The 18,782-nt window shown below is 37.4% G+C and overlaps 1 protein-coding gene across 2 annotated transcripts in view; it reads right to left on the minus strand.

Moving 5' to 3' along the window:
• The window catches only part of PDZRN4 (PDZ domain containing ring finger 4), a 413,438-nt gene that overhangs the window by 17,314 nt on the left and 377,342 nt on the right, over positions 1–18,782 (minus strand). For both annotated transcript variants that reach the window (XM_030939208.1, XM_030939209.1), the window contains 2 exons: positions 5,354–5,452; positions 1,743–1,805 (listed from right to left, as the gene is read on the minus strand). In XM_030939208.1, the coding sequence (XP_030795068.1) occupies positions 1,743–1,805; positions 5,354–5,452 (162 nt within the window). The remainder of the gene's footprint in view (positions 1–1,742; positions 1,806–5,353; positions 5,453–18,782) is intronic.

An 18,782-nucleotide genomic window follows, 5' to 3' on the forward strand; every position in this document is an offset into this window, starting at 1 on the left:
GCAGCCATTCTTGTTTTTTTGAGACAGTGTCTCACTCTGTCATCCAGGCTGGAGTACAATGGTGCCATCTTGGCTCACTGCAACCTCCGTCTCCCGGGTTCAAGCGATTCTCCTGCCTCAGTCTCCTGAGTAGGTTGGATTACAGGTGCCTGCCACCATGCCTGGCTAGTTTTTGTATCTTTTAATAGAGACGGAGTTTCACCATGTTGGTCAGGCTGATCTCAAACTCTTAACCTCAGGTGATCTGCCTGCCTTGGCCTCCCAAAGTGCTGGGATTACAGGCATGAGCGACCGGGCCTGGCCCCTGCAGCCATTATTTATGGGAGAGGACTCAGAAAGAAGAGAGCAAGCAGGTGAAGGCAGATTTAGGATAGAAACTGGCTTTCAGCTATTCCTGATTTGGCCTAAAACTCTCTTTCCAGCCTCACATCCCTCCTACAGTCTGCTTACTATCTCTCGCGTAAAGCTGAAATGTAATCAGTCTCTATGTTTTCACATATCCAAGTGGGGAATAAAACACATTCTCCTTCATCTCCCAGCAACTCATTAGTAAATACAGTAGTGCACTACACAATAACTTTTCAGTCAACAATGGACCACAGATAGGTCAGTGGACCCATAAAATTATAATACCTTGCTTTTACTGTACCTTTTCTAGGTTTAGATACATAAAGACTTATCATTGTGTCACAATTACCTACAGTATTTAGTGCAGTAAAATGCTGTACAGGTTTGTAACCTAGGAGCAATAGGCTATGCCAGCCAGCCTAGGTGTGTATGTAGTAAGCTGTACCATCTAGGTCGTGTAAGTACACTCTCCAATGTTTGCACAACTGGAAAAACATCTAATGACATTTCTCAGAACATATTAAGTGACACATAACTGTAGCTGAAACTTCTTCAAACTTCTAGACTTTCATATAGCAAAGGAACATCTAGATCCATGTTCACTTAATTTATTCTGGAAAAGGCAGCAATAACTGCCACTGCTAGTAATAATAGCCATTAATATTTATTAAGTACTTATGCACTGTGTTAAGCATATTGCGTGCATAATCTCATTTCACCTTCACAACAATAATAGGTTATTATTACCATTTTTTTTTAAGATGAGGAAATAAAGCTTAGGATGAGAGGAGGTTACGCAATGTGCCAAGCAAGCTGGAAGAGAAGTCAAATTTGACTCCAGAGATGGGATCTGAGTCACTAATTATTAGCTAATCACTCTTAATAAATCACACCATCCTTAATAAGTTTTAAATGATAGCAATTTTTTTTTTTTTTTTTTGCTTTCGTAGATGTTAATATCCAAAAGCAAAGACAAATTTTTTTCTCAACGGTTTACAAGAAACAAAATAAGCTGGGCGCGGTGGCTCACGCCTATAATCCCAGCACTTTGGGAGGCCGAGGTGGGTGGATCACGAGATCAGGAGATCGAGACCATCCTGGCTGACATGGTGAAACCACGTCTCTACTAAAAATATAAAAAATTAGCCGGGTCTGGTGGCGGGCACCTGTAGTTCCAGCTACTTGGAAGGCTGAGGCAGGAGAATGGCGTGAACCCAGGAGGCGGGTGATTGTGCCACTGTACTGCAGCCTGGGGGACAGAGCGAGACTCTGTCACCAAAAAAAAAAAAAAAAAAAAAAAAAAAAAAAAAAAAGAGAGAGAGAGAGAGAAACAAAATAAAATAGTAACTTTGGACAGACCGTGGGAAACTAAAGGAAATTACCACAGCACCTACTTGCAAAATCCGATCCCCTTCTCGAATCCGGCCGTCTTTGGCAGCAATGCTATTTGGGTCAACCTGTAATAAAGAGGACATACATCTTCAACTGAATATGAAACATTCCCTCAAGAACTTAAAAATATGCTTTTAAAATATATTTTGAAAAAACTGTTGCAAAATTCTGTGTTGATTCATGACAGTGCATGCCATATTTCTCTCCATCAAAACTCACTGATTCTAAAAATGCAAATGAGCTATTTTAGAATGAACAAGAATAAAATTGTGAGGACTAGAGCAGAACTTAATCTGAAGACCAGTTTCCCACCTTCCTCTTCCTCTATTTCTTCCTTCCTTTTCCCCTTCATTCTTTTTTTTTTTTTCCACATTCCTTCATTCATTTCTGTATCCCAACTGTCACACATGCTCTTCAGTTGACGTGAGATGATGGTAATACCAGGACTCTCCAGACCCAGGAAATTTACTTTCTATGAGATCATTTTAAATCCTGCTTTACCTGTCTTGGTAAAGGTGATAGCTATAGAGTAAGTTCATCCTTTTTTTTTTGTTTGTTTTTTGAGACAGAATCTCCCTCTGACCCCCAGGCTGGAGTGCAGTGGCGCTATCTCGGCTCACTGCAACCTCCGCCTCCCAGGTTCACGCCATTCTCCTGCCTCAGCTTCCCAAGTAGCTGGGACTACAGGCACCTGCCACCACGACTGGCTAATTTTTTGTATTTTTAGTAAAGGCGTGGTTTCACCGTGTTAGCCAGGATGGTCTCAATCTCCTGACCTCGTGATCCACCCGCCTCCGCCTCCCAAAGTGCTGGGATTACAGGTGTGAGCCACCGCACCTGGCCCAAGTCCATACTTATTAAAGATAATTATGTCTCATGGGCATATTAATTTATAAAGAAATTTACAATCTATATTGCTCAAGAAACACACACACACACACACATACACACATTTGATCTATGCATTTAATTAGTACCACTTTACATGTGGGCTAAAGTATATTTACTACATACTATTTTAGAATGTATAGATATTTAAGGCTCCATTAGGAGGTAATTAGCATTTTAATGGGCTAAATTTGAGTGATGACTTACAGTTTACTGGGGGTAATTTCATCTATCAGATTTCATGTGATGGCTTCAAACTTTGTTTAGGCTTGTCGTACCAAAGCTTTATTTATTTATTTTTTTTTTTATTTTTTTTTTTTTGAGACGGAGTCTCGCTCTGTCACCCAGGCTGGAGTGCAGTGGCCGGATCTCAGCTCACTGCAAGCTCCGCCTCCCGGGTTCACGCCATTCTCCTGCCTCGGCCTCCCAAGTAGCTGGGACTACAGGCGCCCGCCACCTCGCCCGGCTAGTTTGTTTTTTGTATTTTTTAGTAGAGACGGGGTTTCACTGCGTTAGCCAGGATGGTCTCGATCTCCTGACCTCGTGATCCACCCGTCTCGGCCTCCCAAAGTGCTGGGATTACAGGCTTGAGCCACCGCGCCCGGCCCAAAGCTTTATTTTTAAAGCAAACTGTTTCAAGTGTGGCATAAGGTTGATGCATTCTATCCATATGTTAGATATTACTTTCTTATTGGGGTGCCAACAAATAATTGAGTCTTAAATCATCAATCAAGAATAAATGACACTATAATTACATGTAAGAGGTAAAAGGAAAACATTTCTTCCAAGTACATATGTTCAGATCCTGTGGCTTCTTTCTCTTCCCTGAAAAGTGCAGTTCCAATACTGACATATTTAAATAGTAAATAGAGACTTACTAGAAGGAAGTGAGGGGTGATTCATGAACTGTATCCCATTTAAAAGCCACTCACAGTCTAAAGCCTCATCTTTAGAACTGTAATCAAACTAATATTAAACTTCTACCTTCCTACCTCTGTACATATTACAAAAGACAATTCCACAGGTGTTTCCTTATACTTCCTTAACCTAATCAGAGGAATTATCCTAATTGCATACTTAAAAGAACTACATAAGTTGAATATTATCTGGAGATTTTTCTGTCGCAGAAGCCAGTTAGTAAATTTTTTGGTAAAGGGATAAAGGGTAATATTTTATACTTACAGAGTTGTACTGTTTTCTAAATGCATTAATTACTTTATCTCTTCCATACTCTAAGCAAGTCTATCAAAGCAATAAGATAAGCATTGTTATACTCACTTTCTAGTTGAGAAGGCTGAAGCTTAGTATATTAGGTAATGTTTTCATGATTATGGCCAAGAAAACTTGGAACAGCATAGAGTAGCAATTAGTATCTAGTTTGTCTAACTTCTGCATTTATATATAAAATATATAAACGTATGTTTTGCACATATAAGTATGTACTTTTTTATCATAAGTATATTTAATTTTAATTTATTTATATTTAGAGACATGGTCTCATTCTGTCACTCAGACTGGAGTGCAGTGGCACAATCCTAGCTCACCGTAACATTGAACAACTGTGCTCAAGCAATCCTATTGCCAAAGCCTCCTGAGTAGTTAGGACTACAGGCATATGCCACCATGACTGACTAATTAATTTTTTTTTTTTTTTTTTTTTTTGTAGAGACAGGGTCAAACTCCTGGCCATAGGCAATCTTCCTGTCTCGGCTTCTCAAAGTGTAGGGTTTATAGGCATAAGCCACTGTGACCGGCCTTAACGCTTTTTGTGAGTTTTTAAAAATCATCTATTGTAGTAAAATTTGCTTCACAGTCTTTTTTTTTTTTTTTTTTTTTTTTGAGACGGAGTCTCGCTCTGTCACCCAGGCTGGAGTGCTGTGGCCGGATCTCAGCTCACTGCAAGCTCCGCCTCCCGGGTTCAGGCCATTCTCCTGTCTCAGCCTCCCCCAGTAGCTGGGACTACAGGCGCCGCCACGTCGCCCGGCTAGTTTTTTTGTAGTTTTTAGTAGAGACGGGGTTTCACCGTGTTAGCCAGGATGGTCTCGATCTCCTGATCTCGTGATCCGCCCGTCTCGGCCTCCCAAAGTGCTGGGATTACAGGCTTGAGCCACCGCGCCCGGCCGCTTCACAGTCTTTAAAAGGGATTAACACTAATAGTAGCTCGCATTTTAGACTCTCTCTTGTGTATTGCTTCTTGGCCTTTGGCTAAGATCAAGTGTAGAATCTCATTGTGGAGTTGAATAAAACAAACTAATAGATGCACTCACTGGGTATTCAAATGTATCTATGCCATCAGCAGAGTAAAAGATGTGATTATTGTGAGTAGTAATTTAAAACAATTAGCCAATGCTACTGTTAATAGAACTCATAAAAGACACAGTAGAATGGAAGGACAGATGTTTGAGGATCAAAAACTCTGATGGACTTGCTGCATTCTTATGGGAATTTATTCAAATTTGGAATTCAAAAATGTTACCACTTTTGCACTTTTCCTTGCTGGGATTCTGGGGTGAAAGTATTCACATTAAACAAGCTGATAATAATTACATTACTTGGGTAGCATAATTTACTTTCCTAATTGAAAGTGACAAGTTTTGGAACATGGCCAGTTCTTCACATTCAAGCCTCTTAAGGAAGGGTTTTCTCAGTGTGAAGGGTTTTCTCAACATTTCGCTCTGTTCCTCCTAGTCTTCTCCTCTAATTTCCCCTCCATGGCATTTCTTACCTCGCTGACATAAATGCCGGTGTCTTCTTCATCATTTGTTCGGTAACAGACTGTCAGGCCCAGCTTCTCTTGACTGCTAACACGACACAACTCGACCTCCTGAGAGAACAACACACACAGATGACATTTATGTCAGAGAGAAAATCTGCAGCAGAATGGAGAACTCACTGATATTCTTTGGGTCACTCTGGCAAGTATTAATAATTATTGCCCAACATTGGAAATTAACTTTTTGTTTTTACCAGTATTATTCAAATGTTCTTTCAGCATGGATTTCTATGAAGTTAAGCCAGTGTTTTATATTTTTTTTGTAATGTTGGAGATACACAGCTGTTTGCATCAAGCTGTCAATGTAAAACTCCTTAAAAATTACGCAATAATGTATACATCAAATACATGCATACATCAATACACTGGAATCAATAAAATATTTGAGAATCTCAAAGTTGGTGGCAAAATGTTCATAAAAATATGGAGAGTTACTATTACATGTTTTTATTTGTATTATAAGAGAACAAAATAAGTTCAAATAATAATAATAAAAAAGACTATACCAAGCTGTTTCCATCAATCCTGCTCTGGAGTTCTATATAATATGATAATAAGCAAGTGTTTTGTACAGGTTTGACCAAGGTTTTCTATTATTTTGTAGAAACTGTCATTCTTGGAAAGAAATGGGTTCATCCAGGCTGAAGGGAGAGACATCAAAAGCCACTTGGGGCAGAGGCAATGATTCAAAATGAAGCAGTAAATGAACAAGAAAATACATTTACTGAAACACATGGCTAAGGGCTTGAAATGTCAGTCCTCAGGTAACGTATATTGAATTTATTTCCTGATTTATGTTCAGTAAAATAATAATAAATTTCAGTGTATTTCAGTTTTATATGATGAAGTGGACTTGTACTACTTTCAGAAGCAGATGACTTCAGGATAAATTACATATTTCTAAGGATTAAAACACAAATTAGCACACTAATTATGGAGAATTTATTCCTATTGAATGGAGAATATAAGACCCATTAGTAAATAATCGGATGAAGAAGAACAATGTCTGTTTAAATTAGAAGTGAAGTCTGGATCAATTTCTAGCACTCAGGCTCTGTGGGAGCTCTGAATATGTCTGCATTTGCTTAATGCTCTTTCTCCAGTACCTAGAACAGGATATTTCAGTGTGGGCACTCAGTAAAACTAGCTGAAGGGTGACTAATTTTATTTCAAAAATCTTTCCTGGTGCACACAGATTTTTGTAAAACCATAAGTAGGTAGTCTTTCCTCTTTGATCGGAAGTAGATGTATGTGTGTGTGTGTATGTGTGTGTGTAAAGGTTATGAAAGTTGATAAGAATAGAGTGCTAAGGTCTAAATGTTTGTGTTTCCTACAATTTGTGTTAGAGTTTCAACATATTTTACCTACCAAGAAGGTGGGGCCTTTTGTAGGTGATTAGGTTGTAAGGGCTGCTGAGCTCTCATGAAAGGGATTAGTGACCTTATAAAGAGGCCCCAGAGAGCTATCTTGCCTCTTCCACCATGTCAGGACACACACAGTGAAAAGATGCCCTCTATGAGGAACAGGCCCTCACCAGACCCTAAAACTGCTGGTTCCTTGACCTTCGACTTCCTAACCTCTAGAACTGTAATAAATTTGTTTCTGCTGTTTAGAAGCTACCTTGTTCATGGTATTTTATTATAACAGCCCAAATGTACAAAGACATAGAGTACTCACTTAATTGTCTAAAATCTGAAATAGTTACCAGTACAAAATGAAGGAAAACCTACTTAACTTCAAACAGGAGAATACTTCCCAGAACACTCTGTTACATTTGAGTAAATATCCTCCCTTTCAATTTTGTAGTTCAATGAAGTCCTTGACAGTGGATAATAACCTGTATAAAAATGATGCGCCATACACCATGAGTAAATCCTTAGCAAGGTGATTGCTCTCATAAACTCCAGTGACCAATAATTTCACAGATAATAGCAAATAAAACTAAAGTTAAATCCTCCATTCTGAGATAAGTACTGCAAATTAGTGAAATGCATGAAACTAAGAAGAATGCTGACTTTCTGTCTGGTGGACAAAGATACTCTATTTTATAGTGCTTAAAAAGGTTATAGTGTAGGTTGAACAGTAAAGAGAAAAGGTGAAACATCCTTTTACCTAGACGTAGGCTAGGAAAAATGAAGACGTAGGCTAGTGAAATGATTTAGCACCAGAAGCAAAAATGTACACACCAAGCAAAGGTCTTTTTAAAACTGGTAATAATTAATGCCTCCAGAGGGAAACAATACTTGACTAAAACTGCAACATTAGGAAGGAATTATAGCAACAAAACAGCTTCAATTACAGCAACAAGGTATACAGTCGAGGAGTGTCTCTTAGTGATTCCTAAGAGGCCAATAAGGAAACCTACACACTCCATAAGGAGCTGAGATTAGGGCCTTTAAATCAACACAAATGAGGAGCTGTAGTCAAAGCTCACATCCACTGACTTCCAATGCCCTAACAAAGCATGGAAGCAACTCTCAGTATTGTGAGAAGACATTTTCAGGGGGGAACATTCTTTGTTGAATGTTTTCTCCACATTCTCAATGGTGTACCTTCACTTTGGTGTTTGCTTAGAAGGCGCATATCCAACTGTCTTGCAATAAAATTGAGTGAATGTATTAAAACAAAAAGGGCAGAATCTGCCTATAATCCTTCAACACCAGAAACCAAAGCACTAACCCAAGAATCTCAGAGGAAAGGAGACTAAGGTCCTCAGGTCAAAGTAACTTTTCAATATTTTCCTTGCGTTGGACCAAACCAAAACTGTGAAACAGGTCTCAAGGTTATCTCCACGGTCTTTGTTTCCAATATTCCCCTTGGTAAGACACTCAACACCCTCCTATTTCCTTTCAGCTGCTTGGAGTCCTGGAGGTCTGAGTATTATAGATTTGCCATTTTGCTTGTCCCCTAACAAAACCTGGCATTCAGTGTGATTTTCCGTTCTCTCACAGTTAAGTCTTGAGACATAAAAATAATTAATACATAAATATCTCTCAAAGGAATCATCATTAACAATGACTTAAAATGTGACCCAATCAGGCTTTGGTGCGTATTAATAAAGGCTGCAAATACAAAGCCTTAATGCAAGGGACTAAACCCTTGGGAGAAAGCCTTCAGGCACTGTAAGAGACCAAACTGAGATTTTTCTGGATCCCGCAAACCACCTCACACCAGTCCCAAGTGTGAAGTTGTATTTCTTGGCTGAGAATGTCTCAGATACTACATAGTTTATATTAAAACACAGAAACATACATTTTAGAATCAAAGTTCCCTTAATTCTATGTCAAAATAACTTATAAGCAGCTACCTGTAGACAATTTTGTTTGTAGGAGGCAAAGGTGGCTTTATAAAGACTCTGATTATCTGAAAGGAATTCTGCAGCACAGGTTTAATTAAACATTCCCTTCACAGGACACATAAGCCTCTGACTTCTGAAGAAACAACCTCCTGGTAATAGAGAATGTTTTCCCTAACAACTTTCATACCTTCCCCTCCGTCACTTGGACGCTGTTTGATGAAACACATAAAAGTGAAATGCTACCTCTGCACATTTTCTCCATGGAGACAATTCATGAGTGTATACAAATCAAAGCCAAGCCTGCATGGATGGCAGCACTAACCATCCATAAGTCATTTGTCACTAGAGTGAAAGAATCACTTCACACACCTGGTGAAACTACATTTATTTTGACTTAAATGTACTTCAAGACGTGCTATTCTGGGGACGTGTCTAAAGTCTCTTTGAAAAAAATCTAACTTCAGTATCCAATATTGTGAGAAATTGATTTTATATAGGTTGAAGGTGGAGTAGAAGATTATAGTTTGTTATTAAAGCTTGCTATGAAACATCTTTTTAATCATAGAATGACACAAATAGGATTTTTACATAAATTGGTTGTACTCCAGTGGTGTGAAATTTTTATATTTTTTTGTGATTGAGTCTAGGGAGAAATGAGAAACTTAAGAAAAAAAAATGCTTTCTAGATAGAACTCTCTCTTACTGGGGAAAGAAACAAGGGTTGACACTGCTTAAAAAGCAGTGACTTTTTAAGTAGCATTGTTCCCAAACTTTAAAGAACACTTAGGCCAATGCATGTCATAAAGATTTTCCTCTTCATAAGAAAATTCAAATGCAGTCAGCACTATTCAAGTCTGAAGAAGATCTAGGGCTAGACAGGTTAGTCATTTATATCAGTTGACAACAGGGGAATGTAGGGTCTTTTATGTCCATATTTTTTCTTATTTTCCTGGTTTTCATTTATTAGACAATACATGCACTTTTACTCAATCTCAGTGTTAATCATATATCATCTTATATTTTTTAATGTTGATTAGTAACTAGTGAAATATCATGCCTTGTTGTTCCAATAAAACATTTATTTCAAAAAATGAATCAAATGAGAAATATGAACACTTTAATCTCCACAGCTAAGAGAAAGCTAGATAGTCTGCTATAAAAATATTGTTTCAGTGTCATTATCTCCTGCATAATGGAATCTGGGGATAATACTTAGTAAAAAATAAATCACAAAAATCCTGGAATATCAAATCCCTCTGACAAAACATTTCAGGTTTGCATTCTCCAACTCCAAATTATTCATAAGAAGTTGCTGCAACTAATAATTAAATCACATTTCTGTGGAGACATAAGGGTGAAAGTTAAAGCTTATGGTCATGTCTTTTCTCTAATATCCTTAACCCCGCCTCTTTATTTGACTACTTCTTTTTCAATGGTCTTCTGAAATATGGGTGGCTTTTAACCTCCAATTTCCCATTCTTAGAATCAGAGACATTCTTTGGGAAAGAAAGCAGTCACATTTCTCTAGGCCCAGGTTGACTGCTTCTCACTGTGGGCTGTGAATCCCCTTAAGAAGTCATAAATGACCTATTTGGAGTAGATTTTATACCTTAACAAAGAAAGAAACATTACTTTTGCCTCTACTATTAATGGGGGAGGAAATGAACTCATGAGGCTGGCAAACAATAGTTGATGTCAGGAAATCTGGACCAGGAATAGGAAAGAGAAACATAAAATTGAAGTAAGTGAGAAGTGATCCATACATTTTGTTTTTATTTTAATTTTTAATTCTTTTTTTGAGACACAGTCTCACTCTGTCACCCAGGCTAGAGTACAATGGTATGATCTTGGCTCACTGCAACCTCCACTCTCGGGTTCAAGCAAGTCTCCTCTCTCAGCCACCTGAGTAGCTGGGATGACAGGTGCCCACTACCACACCTGGCTAATTTCTGTATTTTTAGTAGAGATGTCATTTCACCATATTGGCCAGGTTGGTCTTGAACTCCTGACCTCAAGTGATCTGCCAGCCTTGGCCTCCCAAAGTGCTGGGATTAGAGGCATGAATCACCGTGCCTGGCCATGATCCATAAATTTTGTATCATTACTTCTGCTGTAAGAACTACTGAACCAGGCAGACTGCATGGAAAACTTTCCTAGAATGTGCTTCCACCCCAAAGCAATCTGTCTAAAACAAAGAACAAAGGTATAGGAGGAAACCAGGAAGACACTTCTGTTTACATCAGGAAGATTTTTCCCCCCCTTCTCTATTTTGCTTGTTGTATCTTTTGAGGAAATTGCAATTACTTTGGTATTTGTTAGCGTCATGTGGTTTACCTTCGGAAGAATCCAGAATCCAAGGTTTTTCATAGTTGATTGTTGAGTTTTTAGCAGATATTAAAATGATCAGTTATTAGCTTCCTAAAGGTATTGCTAACTATCCACGGCCATTTGTGATTTGATTTCCTCACTCATATGTCAGTTTTTGGGAGATCTCCATCAAAATAGTTTAACATGCCATAAGCAATGTGTAGAAAAGACCATTCATAAAATGTCATTTTCATAGATGCCTTATTTTTAAAATAGCAATGTTAAGCACTTCACTTCCGGGTCAGCTCAAATGCTCTCACTCCAGCACTTCTGCTCTCTTGCTAGAGCTTGAACCTGTTGACCCTTCCCCTTCTCACTGTCAGTAATTCCCTCGAGCCCACTCCTGTCTCCTGATGCAGCTTGAAATTAACAGTTAGACGTAATATCTTTCTTTTTTGGCTTTTAAAATTACCCTATTTTTAAAAAGTTAATATGTGCATTATAGGAAAGTGGAAAACACAAGAAGCAAAGAACAAAGTCATTCACAATCACAAGCAGTTTATAGTTTGACAAGTTCTTCTAGGTCCTGTGCATGTGTAGGCACAACATTCAATTTTACGGGACTGAGATCGTACAGTTACGTATCGTGATTTTTTGCACGTCATGAATATTTACCAATTCAAAATCCCAAAGCTCTATGAGTATTTTGATAACCAAGAATACACTACACCAACTCAATCTGTTCAAAAAATGTAATCTTGCCTTTCTTGGAAAAAAATTTCATAGAAGACAAAAATGGCAACACGCTTTTAGATAAAAAGCATTGGCAGAGTTCCGAAATCCTCAACTCTCCTGTTCTCTTTGTCCACTGTATCATCCAGAAAAAGGTCAATTGTGGTTAAGACCAAGTATTCACCTCCCCGCTTCCCCAGCTGAGCAGCGACATGGTCCCAGAGGGGATGCACACCATGATGACCATAGCGACTGCTTTCCCTGTAAATTCTTTACTACAAGTTGCAAATGGGCAATCCATGCTGCCCAACAATCGCACTCTACTTTCCTTGCCAAGTTGCTGTTTCACATGCTAAAGGAACTAGTGTCATAATTCCTCCTCTTTTTTCAAATTTCCAACAAAAATCACCCACTGTTAGCTGATGACCTTATCTCATAGTTCACTGGATCCTAGTGGGTTATTATGACCTCAAGTTTCTGCTCTCCCAGTCTGGTATCTTGTACCTCTTCTGTCTGCAGTTCTGCTACCATGCCCTTCTCTCTCTTCATGCTTGGCCAGTCATCTTGTTCTAGACTTCATGGAGGAAAAATAAACCATGGAATGGAAACCTCTGTGTCTTCCCTCCACTTATCAATCCACACGCATTTGTAGGTAGAAAGACTCTCTGGGCTGCCTTTCTATACAGTGAAAGAAAAATCCCCAATCCTACCAAAGGTGAGTGCCTCTACTCATGCTCTGTAAACCATTCCTTTATTGTTTTTCAAGAATTTCTCTCATGGAATTATCCCTTCTTATCCTGTATTACTCATTTCAGTATTCTCATTAGATTACTCTCATTGTCACACACACACACACACACACACACACACACACACACACACACACACCAATATGGGCTGGGGCAGAGGGAAACCTTGTGGACATGGTAGTCAGCTCCAGGTTGGGGGCTACTGGAAGAATCCAGCAAACATTGAAGAGATCATAAAATTAGTCTTGGTGTTTACCAAGGTAATTTCCAGAGAAACACTGACCATGCAAAGGCACAGAGGTAGGAAACAGCATTTCACGTTAGAGAAGCTTTACATAGTTAACGTGTGAGAAGCTAGGAGTTTAAGGTTGGGCTGGGTGAGCGGTCATGGTGAACACTAAAACTGCAGAGGTAGGCAAGGGCCAGATCATGGAAGGATGACCACATCCTATTAAGTAATTTGGGCTCTTTGCAAAAAGTAAAGGGGGGCTATTACAAAAGAATTAAAACTATCATATTTGTAGTTTAGAAAGATGACTTCAGCACTAGCATAGTGGGTGAGTTGGAGGGTTAAGCGAATGTTACCAATTCATGCAAGAGAAGCTAAGGGCTTGAATGCAAGCAGTGTCATTGTTCTATCAGTTCTTAAACACAGTTATCATTATTTCCATTTCATAGATGAAGAAAAGGAGTCACAGAGAGAACTTGGGCCCAAAGTCACACAGCAAGTCGAAAGCGGAGCTGGGATTCACATTCTAGCTAAGGGACCTGGTCTTAATTCTGAATAGCATGTTCCTCTGACTTCACAGTATATTGCTCTTCCTCATTTTTCAGCTCTCAGTTTAACTGCTAGATGGTACCCTTGTCCATCACTCTTTCTGAAATAAGGATCCTAAAGTCTTCTATGAAAATTGCAATGATGCTTAGTGGCTTCTTGGCAATTATGAACATTTATTTTTCTTTCTTTTTTTTTAATTAGAAAATTTGTATTTCATTAAGATGTTTAGTTTTAAAATTACCTGTTTACTGTTCTCTAAGAAGGTCCTTATCTGTTATGTCTGTTGTTATATCCCACAGCCTTAGATATGAAACAAAGAAACTTGTTTCTTTGAGGATGGCACCTTGTCTTCTTTTTCTTAGCATTTCTAGTACCAGCAGAGGACTGAGAGCTTATGAGAAGCCTCACATGTGTTTGCTGAATTAGTTAACTGCTAAAGTGAAGTTGGGTGTAGGGTATAATTGCTTTTGCTATATTTGTACAGCAGCATAATTGTATTAGATTAAGTATAATATGTTCAAAAAGCTGTACAAACAATGGATGTGACCTAGTCTCTTACCTCTGCCAACAAGAAAAGTAATCAAAAAATGAACTGTAAAATTAAAGCAAAGTTATCTATGAAGTTACTCATTCTAAGAATTCCTCTAGCATGTTCAGTTTTTATGTATTCACTTTATTCACTGGACATTTTCTTAGCACCTGCTACATGCTGTGGATCACACTTGGAAACTTCTTTTTGTCCCAAACATTGCTCTAAATGATTTGTGAATAACGTCTCATTTAATTGTTAAGAATCTGATAAGGTAATACAGTGCACAGTAGTTATTTCTGGCCCATCTAGCATTTATTCACTGTCTTTTTGGAAACATGACCCTAAATTTATTTTGCAGAATTACACCTTTTTCTTTCTAGTTGATGTGTGTGTTCAGGGCTGATTCCAGCTCCAGGGCTGGGCTTGTGATCTAGGGATTAGCTAATAAGTGCATTTTATTTTACTGGGTATAGTGGTCATTTCAAAAATGAGTATTATTTAGTTCAAGCCCATCAAAATCGGGTTCATGACTTTTGTTGAAACTATTAGGAAAAGAACACTTTCTTTTCTATTGTATTTGAATCACAAAAATCTAGATCAGGAGTAGCTCTAAGCTTTATCATGCCACAATGTATAGACCTTGAGGATGGATGCAAAAAAGGGAATAAAAGCCAAAGATGGATAAAGATTGAAATTTAGTGCCACTATTTGAGCCCCTGCAACAAGTTATATCTAAAACAATAAACCTTTGGAATTTTTAGCAAGGAGAGCCAATAAAACTCCTTTTTTCTTTAAGCATTTGTTTTCAGTCTTCTGTTTCTTGGACTATAGTCCCAATTGCTTTTGGTAGATATTATCTACAAATTTTATGTTATAAATGAGGAAATTCAGAGCCAGCATTGAGTAATTTATTTAAGGTCACTAAGCAACTACTCATCAGAATCAGAAATTGATCACAAGATTCTCTCTCTCTCTCTCTCTCTTTCTTGCACACACACTTTTTAACTCTGAAGATTGCTTTTTCAAGAGACGCATTCTTATAGTCCAGTGGTCATTTAAGAGCTCGTTGTCTATAGACGGAGGCTTAAGCACATAAAGAATTCACTATAGTGCAATGGGATATGTGGTAAAAGATAGATGGGATGAATCAAGAGGCAAGATGAGCCACAAGAGGGGATGCTCCAGAGAGAAGCTACTGTTTACATGGAGGGTGACAAGTTCAGTGTTGGCTACTGCGAAGAGGGTTTAGGGATGTATTAAGAGAGGATAATAGAGAGGTGGATTAGGACTGATTCCTAAAAGGTCTCATAACCAAAGTCCTGGGCAGAAATGGGAGAGGGAGGTCAATATGCATAAAATGTGACTTTCCATCTTACATAAAACATAAGCAATTATAAAATTAGGACTATTGAGAGAAAGCAAGAACTTGATTTTCTGGTATTTAACCCAAGCAGAAGCATACATTTCTTCTATTTTATCTTTAGTATTGATCAGATTTTTTAGAAAAAAAACATGATTATAATTTACTTCCTATAATTATTTGGGAGGGAATTTTAGATACAATCTAACTTGCCTTCTATCTTTTACAAATTGAAGTGACTTACCCACATTCATCTGACAATTTAGTGGCAGAGCTAAGAGTAGAAACCAGGCCTCCTGACTTTCATTCATTTGCTCTTTTTTATTGTTACCATTCTGATACTATTCTTTAAACAAGTCATTCTGACCTGGGATGGAGGTCTGGGGGTTCATGGAAAGGTGTGTGTTGGGGATGGCAGAATCACTGAATGGGAGAGAGATGCTGAATGAAGTGTGTTATCCAGATGAAATGTGTGGAGGCGGGAACAAGGTGGAGAGCCTCGTTTGTTGTGATGTCAACTGAATGAGGGTGGAGAGCATAGAATTCTTAGGAAAGCAAGGCTTGAGTTGAAAAGATCTTTACTATTCTTTCAACCCTTAGTGTCTGCAGCAAATTTAAAAAGAAGAAAGAGCAGACCTCACTTTTATAGAAAAGAACTGTCCATTCTTGGAGAGGCTCAAATCCCTTTCGCAATGTCCATAGTGCTGCTTTCACGGGGCCCTGCAGTCTTTATTGCATCTCCACTCTCAGCATTTGTAAGCTGTCTTTCCTTTGAATTACTGAAAATAGCTTTTCAAAAGAGAGTGTTAACAACCTTCTTTTGACATTAGCTATGTGCACTCTGCGAAGTAAGCAATCCATAAGGACAGGGTGACCCTTTGTGCTGTAGTTGTCTCTGATTCGATGACTGCACTTGTTGGTTACATCTGCTATCGTGCTCTTGAGTCGGCTATGTTTTCAGCAAAGGAAAACAGCTAAAGAGATACCACCTACTGTTTGGGATATCGTTTTATAGTTTAAAAAGTCACTTTGAAGAGGTATTCACTTCAGAAAGGCAAAATACCTTTTGCCTAAATATAAGGGCAGATATAGACAATCGATAGCTACTTCGGGTAGCAGAAAGATAATTGTTAGGGATAAAAGTACAGTCTAAACATTTGCAAAATGATCCACAAGACTGCCTTCAAGGGAATTTTAAAAAATAGAACTAGAAGAAGTAATACATATCAACTTTGGGTGACATGCTATGGTGGTAAGGGTTATCACTGCTTTATCTAGTTGGAATTGATGTCATTGGCAGCCAACGTTTTGGACTATTGGAAGCCCTGTTAAATATCTGGCACAAGAGTTGAGCCACTGCCTAGCCCTTGAGAGGTAGGATACATGGGTAAGAACAAAGGGACAAAGGAGGCAGAATTAAGAGTTATAGGGCTGGAGTCCAACAAAAAGGCAAGAAGGAGAGTCTATTCAGGTTTGCTAAGGCTGAAAGACTGCTCCAAAGCACACAGAATTAATACAGAGGCTAGATTTACTGTAAAATTGAGCAGGAAGTTAATGAAAGAAAAGAATCTGGGGCATGTTAACAAAAACTAATTTTTGAACTTGCATAGAGATGTTAATTTAAATTTATCAAATAATATTCCATTTATCATGCTTTATGATGGACCTATATGCTGATAAGCAATGACAATCATTTGCAAAAAACAGTGCAAACCTACTGTTTTCTTCATAGGTGGATCAGATTGTTTGTGTTACATAGAAATGACCAAGATTTTACATAGAAAACATTACATGGAATGAATATGTTCCTGAAGGTAGATCAAAGAAAGAATATTTTTATATTATTGTATTTTTATACTCAATGCTCAGACATTTGTTGAGAATATCACAAAATAATGAATTAAATCTCTTAGATGCCCTAGTATGACACCCCTAAAATACAGTATTTTCTTCTAGGGTCTAATGGTCAGTGAGAAATTTCATCTACAAGATTAATTATTAAAAAATGCTTGGAGTTTCTCATCTTCAGATTAGTACCACAGTGTATAATAACAAAAAATGTCATTGTAAATACATAATGATTAATCATAAGTAATGGGCTGCTCCTGAATTGATACATGATTTCCAATTTGGTAGGTTCTACATTTCGTCACTGGTCATAATTCCAAAACATTTAAAAAACTCATTTAATAGCACGAATTCTGGATTTTTCCTTTTCTATTCCTTCTTTTTAGAGCCAACTCTCCTAGTTATTTTTTAATGCCAGTCTATTATGAGACATGAAATGCATTACATCTTTATTGTACTGGCAATAAAATTTTAGTAACATGCATTAAAACCAATTAGTAGACCTGAATATCTCCTGATCTGATGAATGAGAAACGGAAGGTCTACATTTATCTATTTCAGATATTATACATTGAATTCCAGACTGGGAGATGCCTGTGTCTATGTTGACACAACAGAGATTTGTCAATCCTCCTCAGAACTTTTCTTTATTTGAAAAGCATTCAGGAACTTTTCCAGCATGTGTTATTAAGAAAACATAAAAAGAAGATTAACAAAGAAGAAGAAGAATAGAAAATAAATAACCCTGTTGATAAGATGAACTTCATTTCTATCAGCTGGTTACTGAAGCAGGAAATAAAGGCTTTTCTAATGAGGAACTGGGCTATTCCTGCAATGTTTTCTAAGCTATTTTATACTGGGGAGAGGGAGATTTTCCTGGGGTCATAATAACAAGAAAAGGTACAAGACTTAAAGCTGTCAAGATCCTATGAATGTAATAATAATTGTTACCAAATTGCTTTTCTCTGTTCTTTTTCTTGTTAGGTAAGGTGATATTTTAATATAATTAAATATGCTCAGACATTTCGTATCTAACCAAATAAATTAAACAGTAAAGTAGATTTACTAAAAAATATAACAAAAGATCACAAAATATTGATGTTAACTTTAGTGTTTTAGTCACATTTCAAATCTTTTTTTCCAAAAAACTCAGGATATTTTAATATTTAAACAAGCAGGAAGATACGCACTTTAAATATATATACTCTTAGAAGAGAAAAAGTCATTTTGAGGAGATATGTCCATTCTGGAGGAGAATTAGAGGATCTCCCACAAAATATATATATTATATTTACACATAATATCACTTATTGGCATAATTGCATATGTACATACCCTCTAAGTTTGATTATAACTAGTTGCCTGCACCTCCTGGGTTTATAACTAACAGCGGACTGTAATGTTTAACACTGACATTGTGTTATCATCTATTTCACAAAATGCAAAATAAGTGATGGTACAGACTCTTGTGCACTGTTAAATTTTCATAAGAATGTATATACTGTCACACATATATATCAATGATTTATTCTAGATAATATGATTCTTCCAGTGACTGGTGCATAGTTGTATAATTGTATGTTTGTATAATGATGATGACAATTTGTATCATTTTAAAGAAATTTGAGTAGTATTTTATAACATTTGAAGATATGATTAAATTACTCATCAAATTAATTTTAATGTTTAATTTATTTAACATATTTATTTATTAAAAATGTTTAATTTTTTTTGCCCAACAATTATATCAACTGCTTTTTCCTTGGGCCTTTAAAGA

This window comes from Rhinopithecus roxellana, chromosome 10, assembly GCF_007565055.1.
Source record: "Rhinopithecus roxellana isolate Shanxi Qingling chromosome 10, ASM756505v1, whole genome shotgun sequence".
Taxonomy (NCBI): Eukaryota; Metazoa; Chordata; class Mammalia; order Primates; family Cercopithecidae; genus Rhinopithecus; species Rhinopithecus roxellana.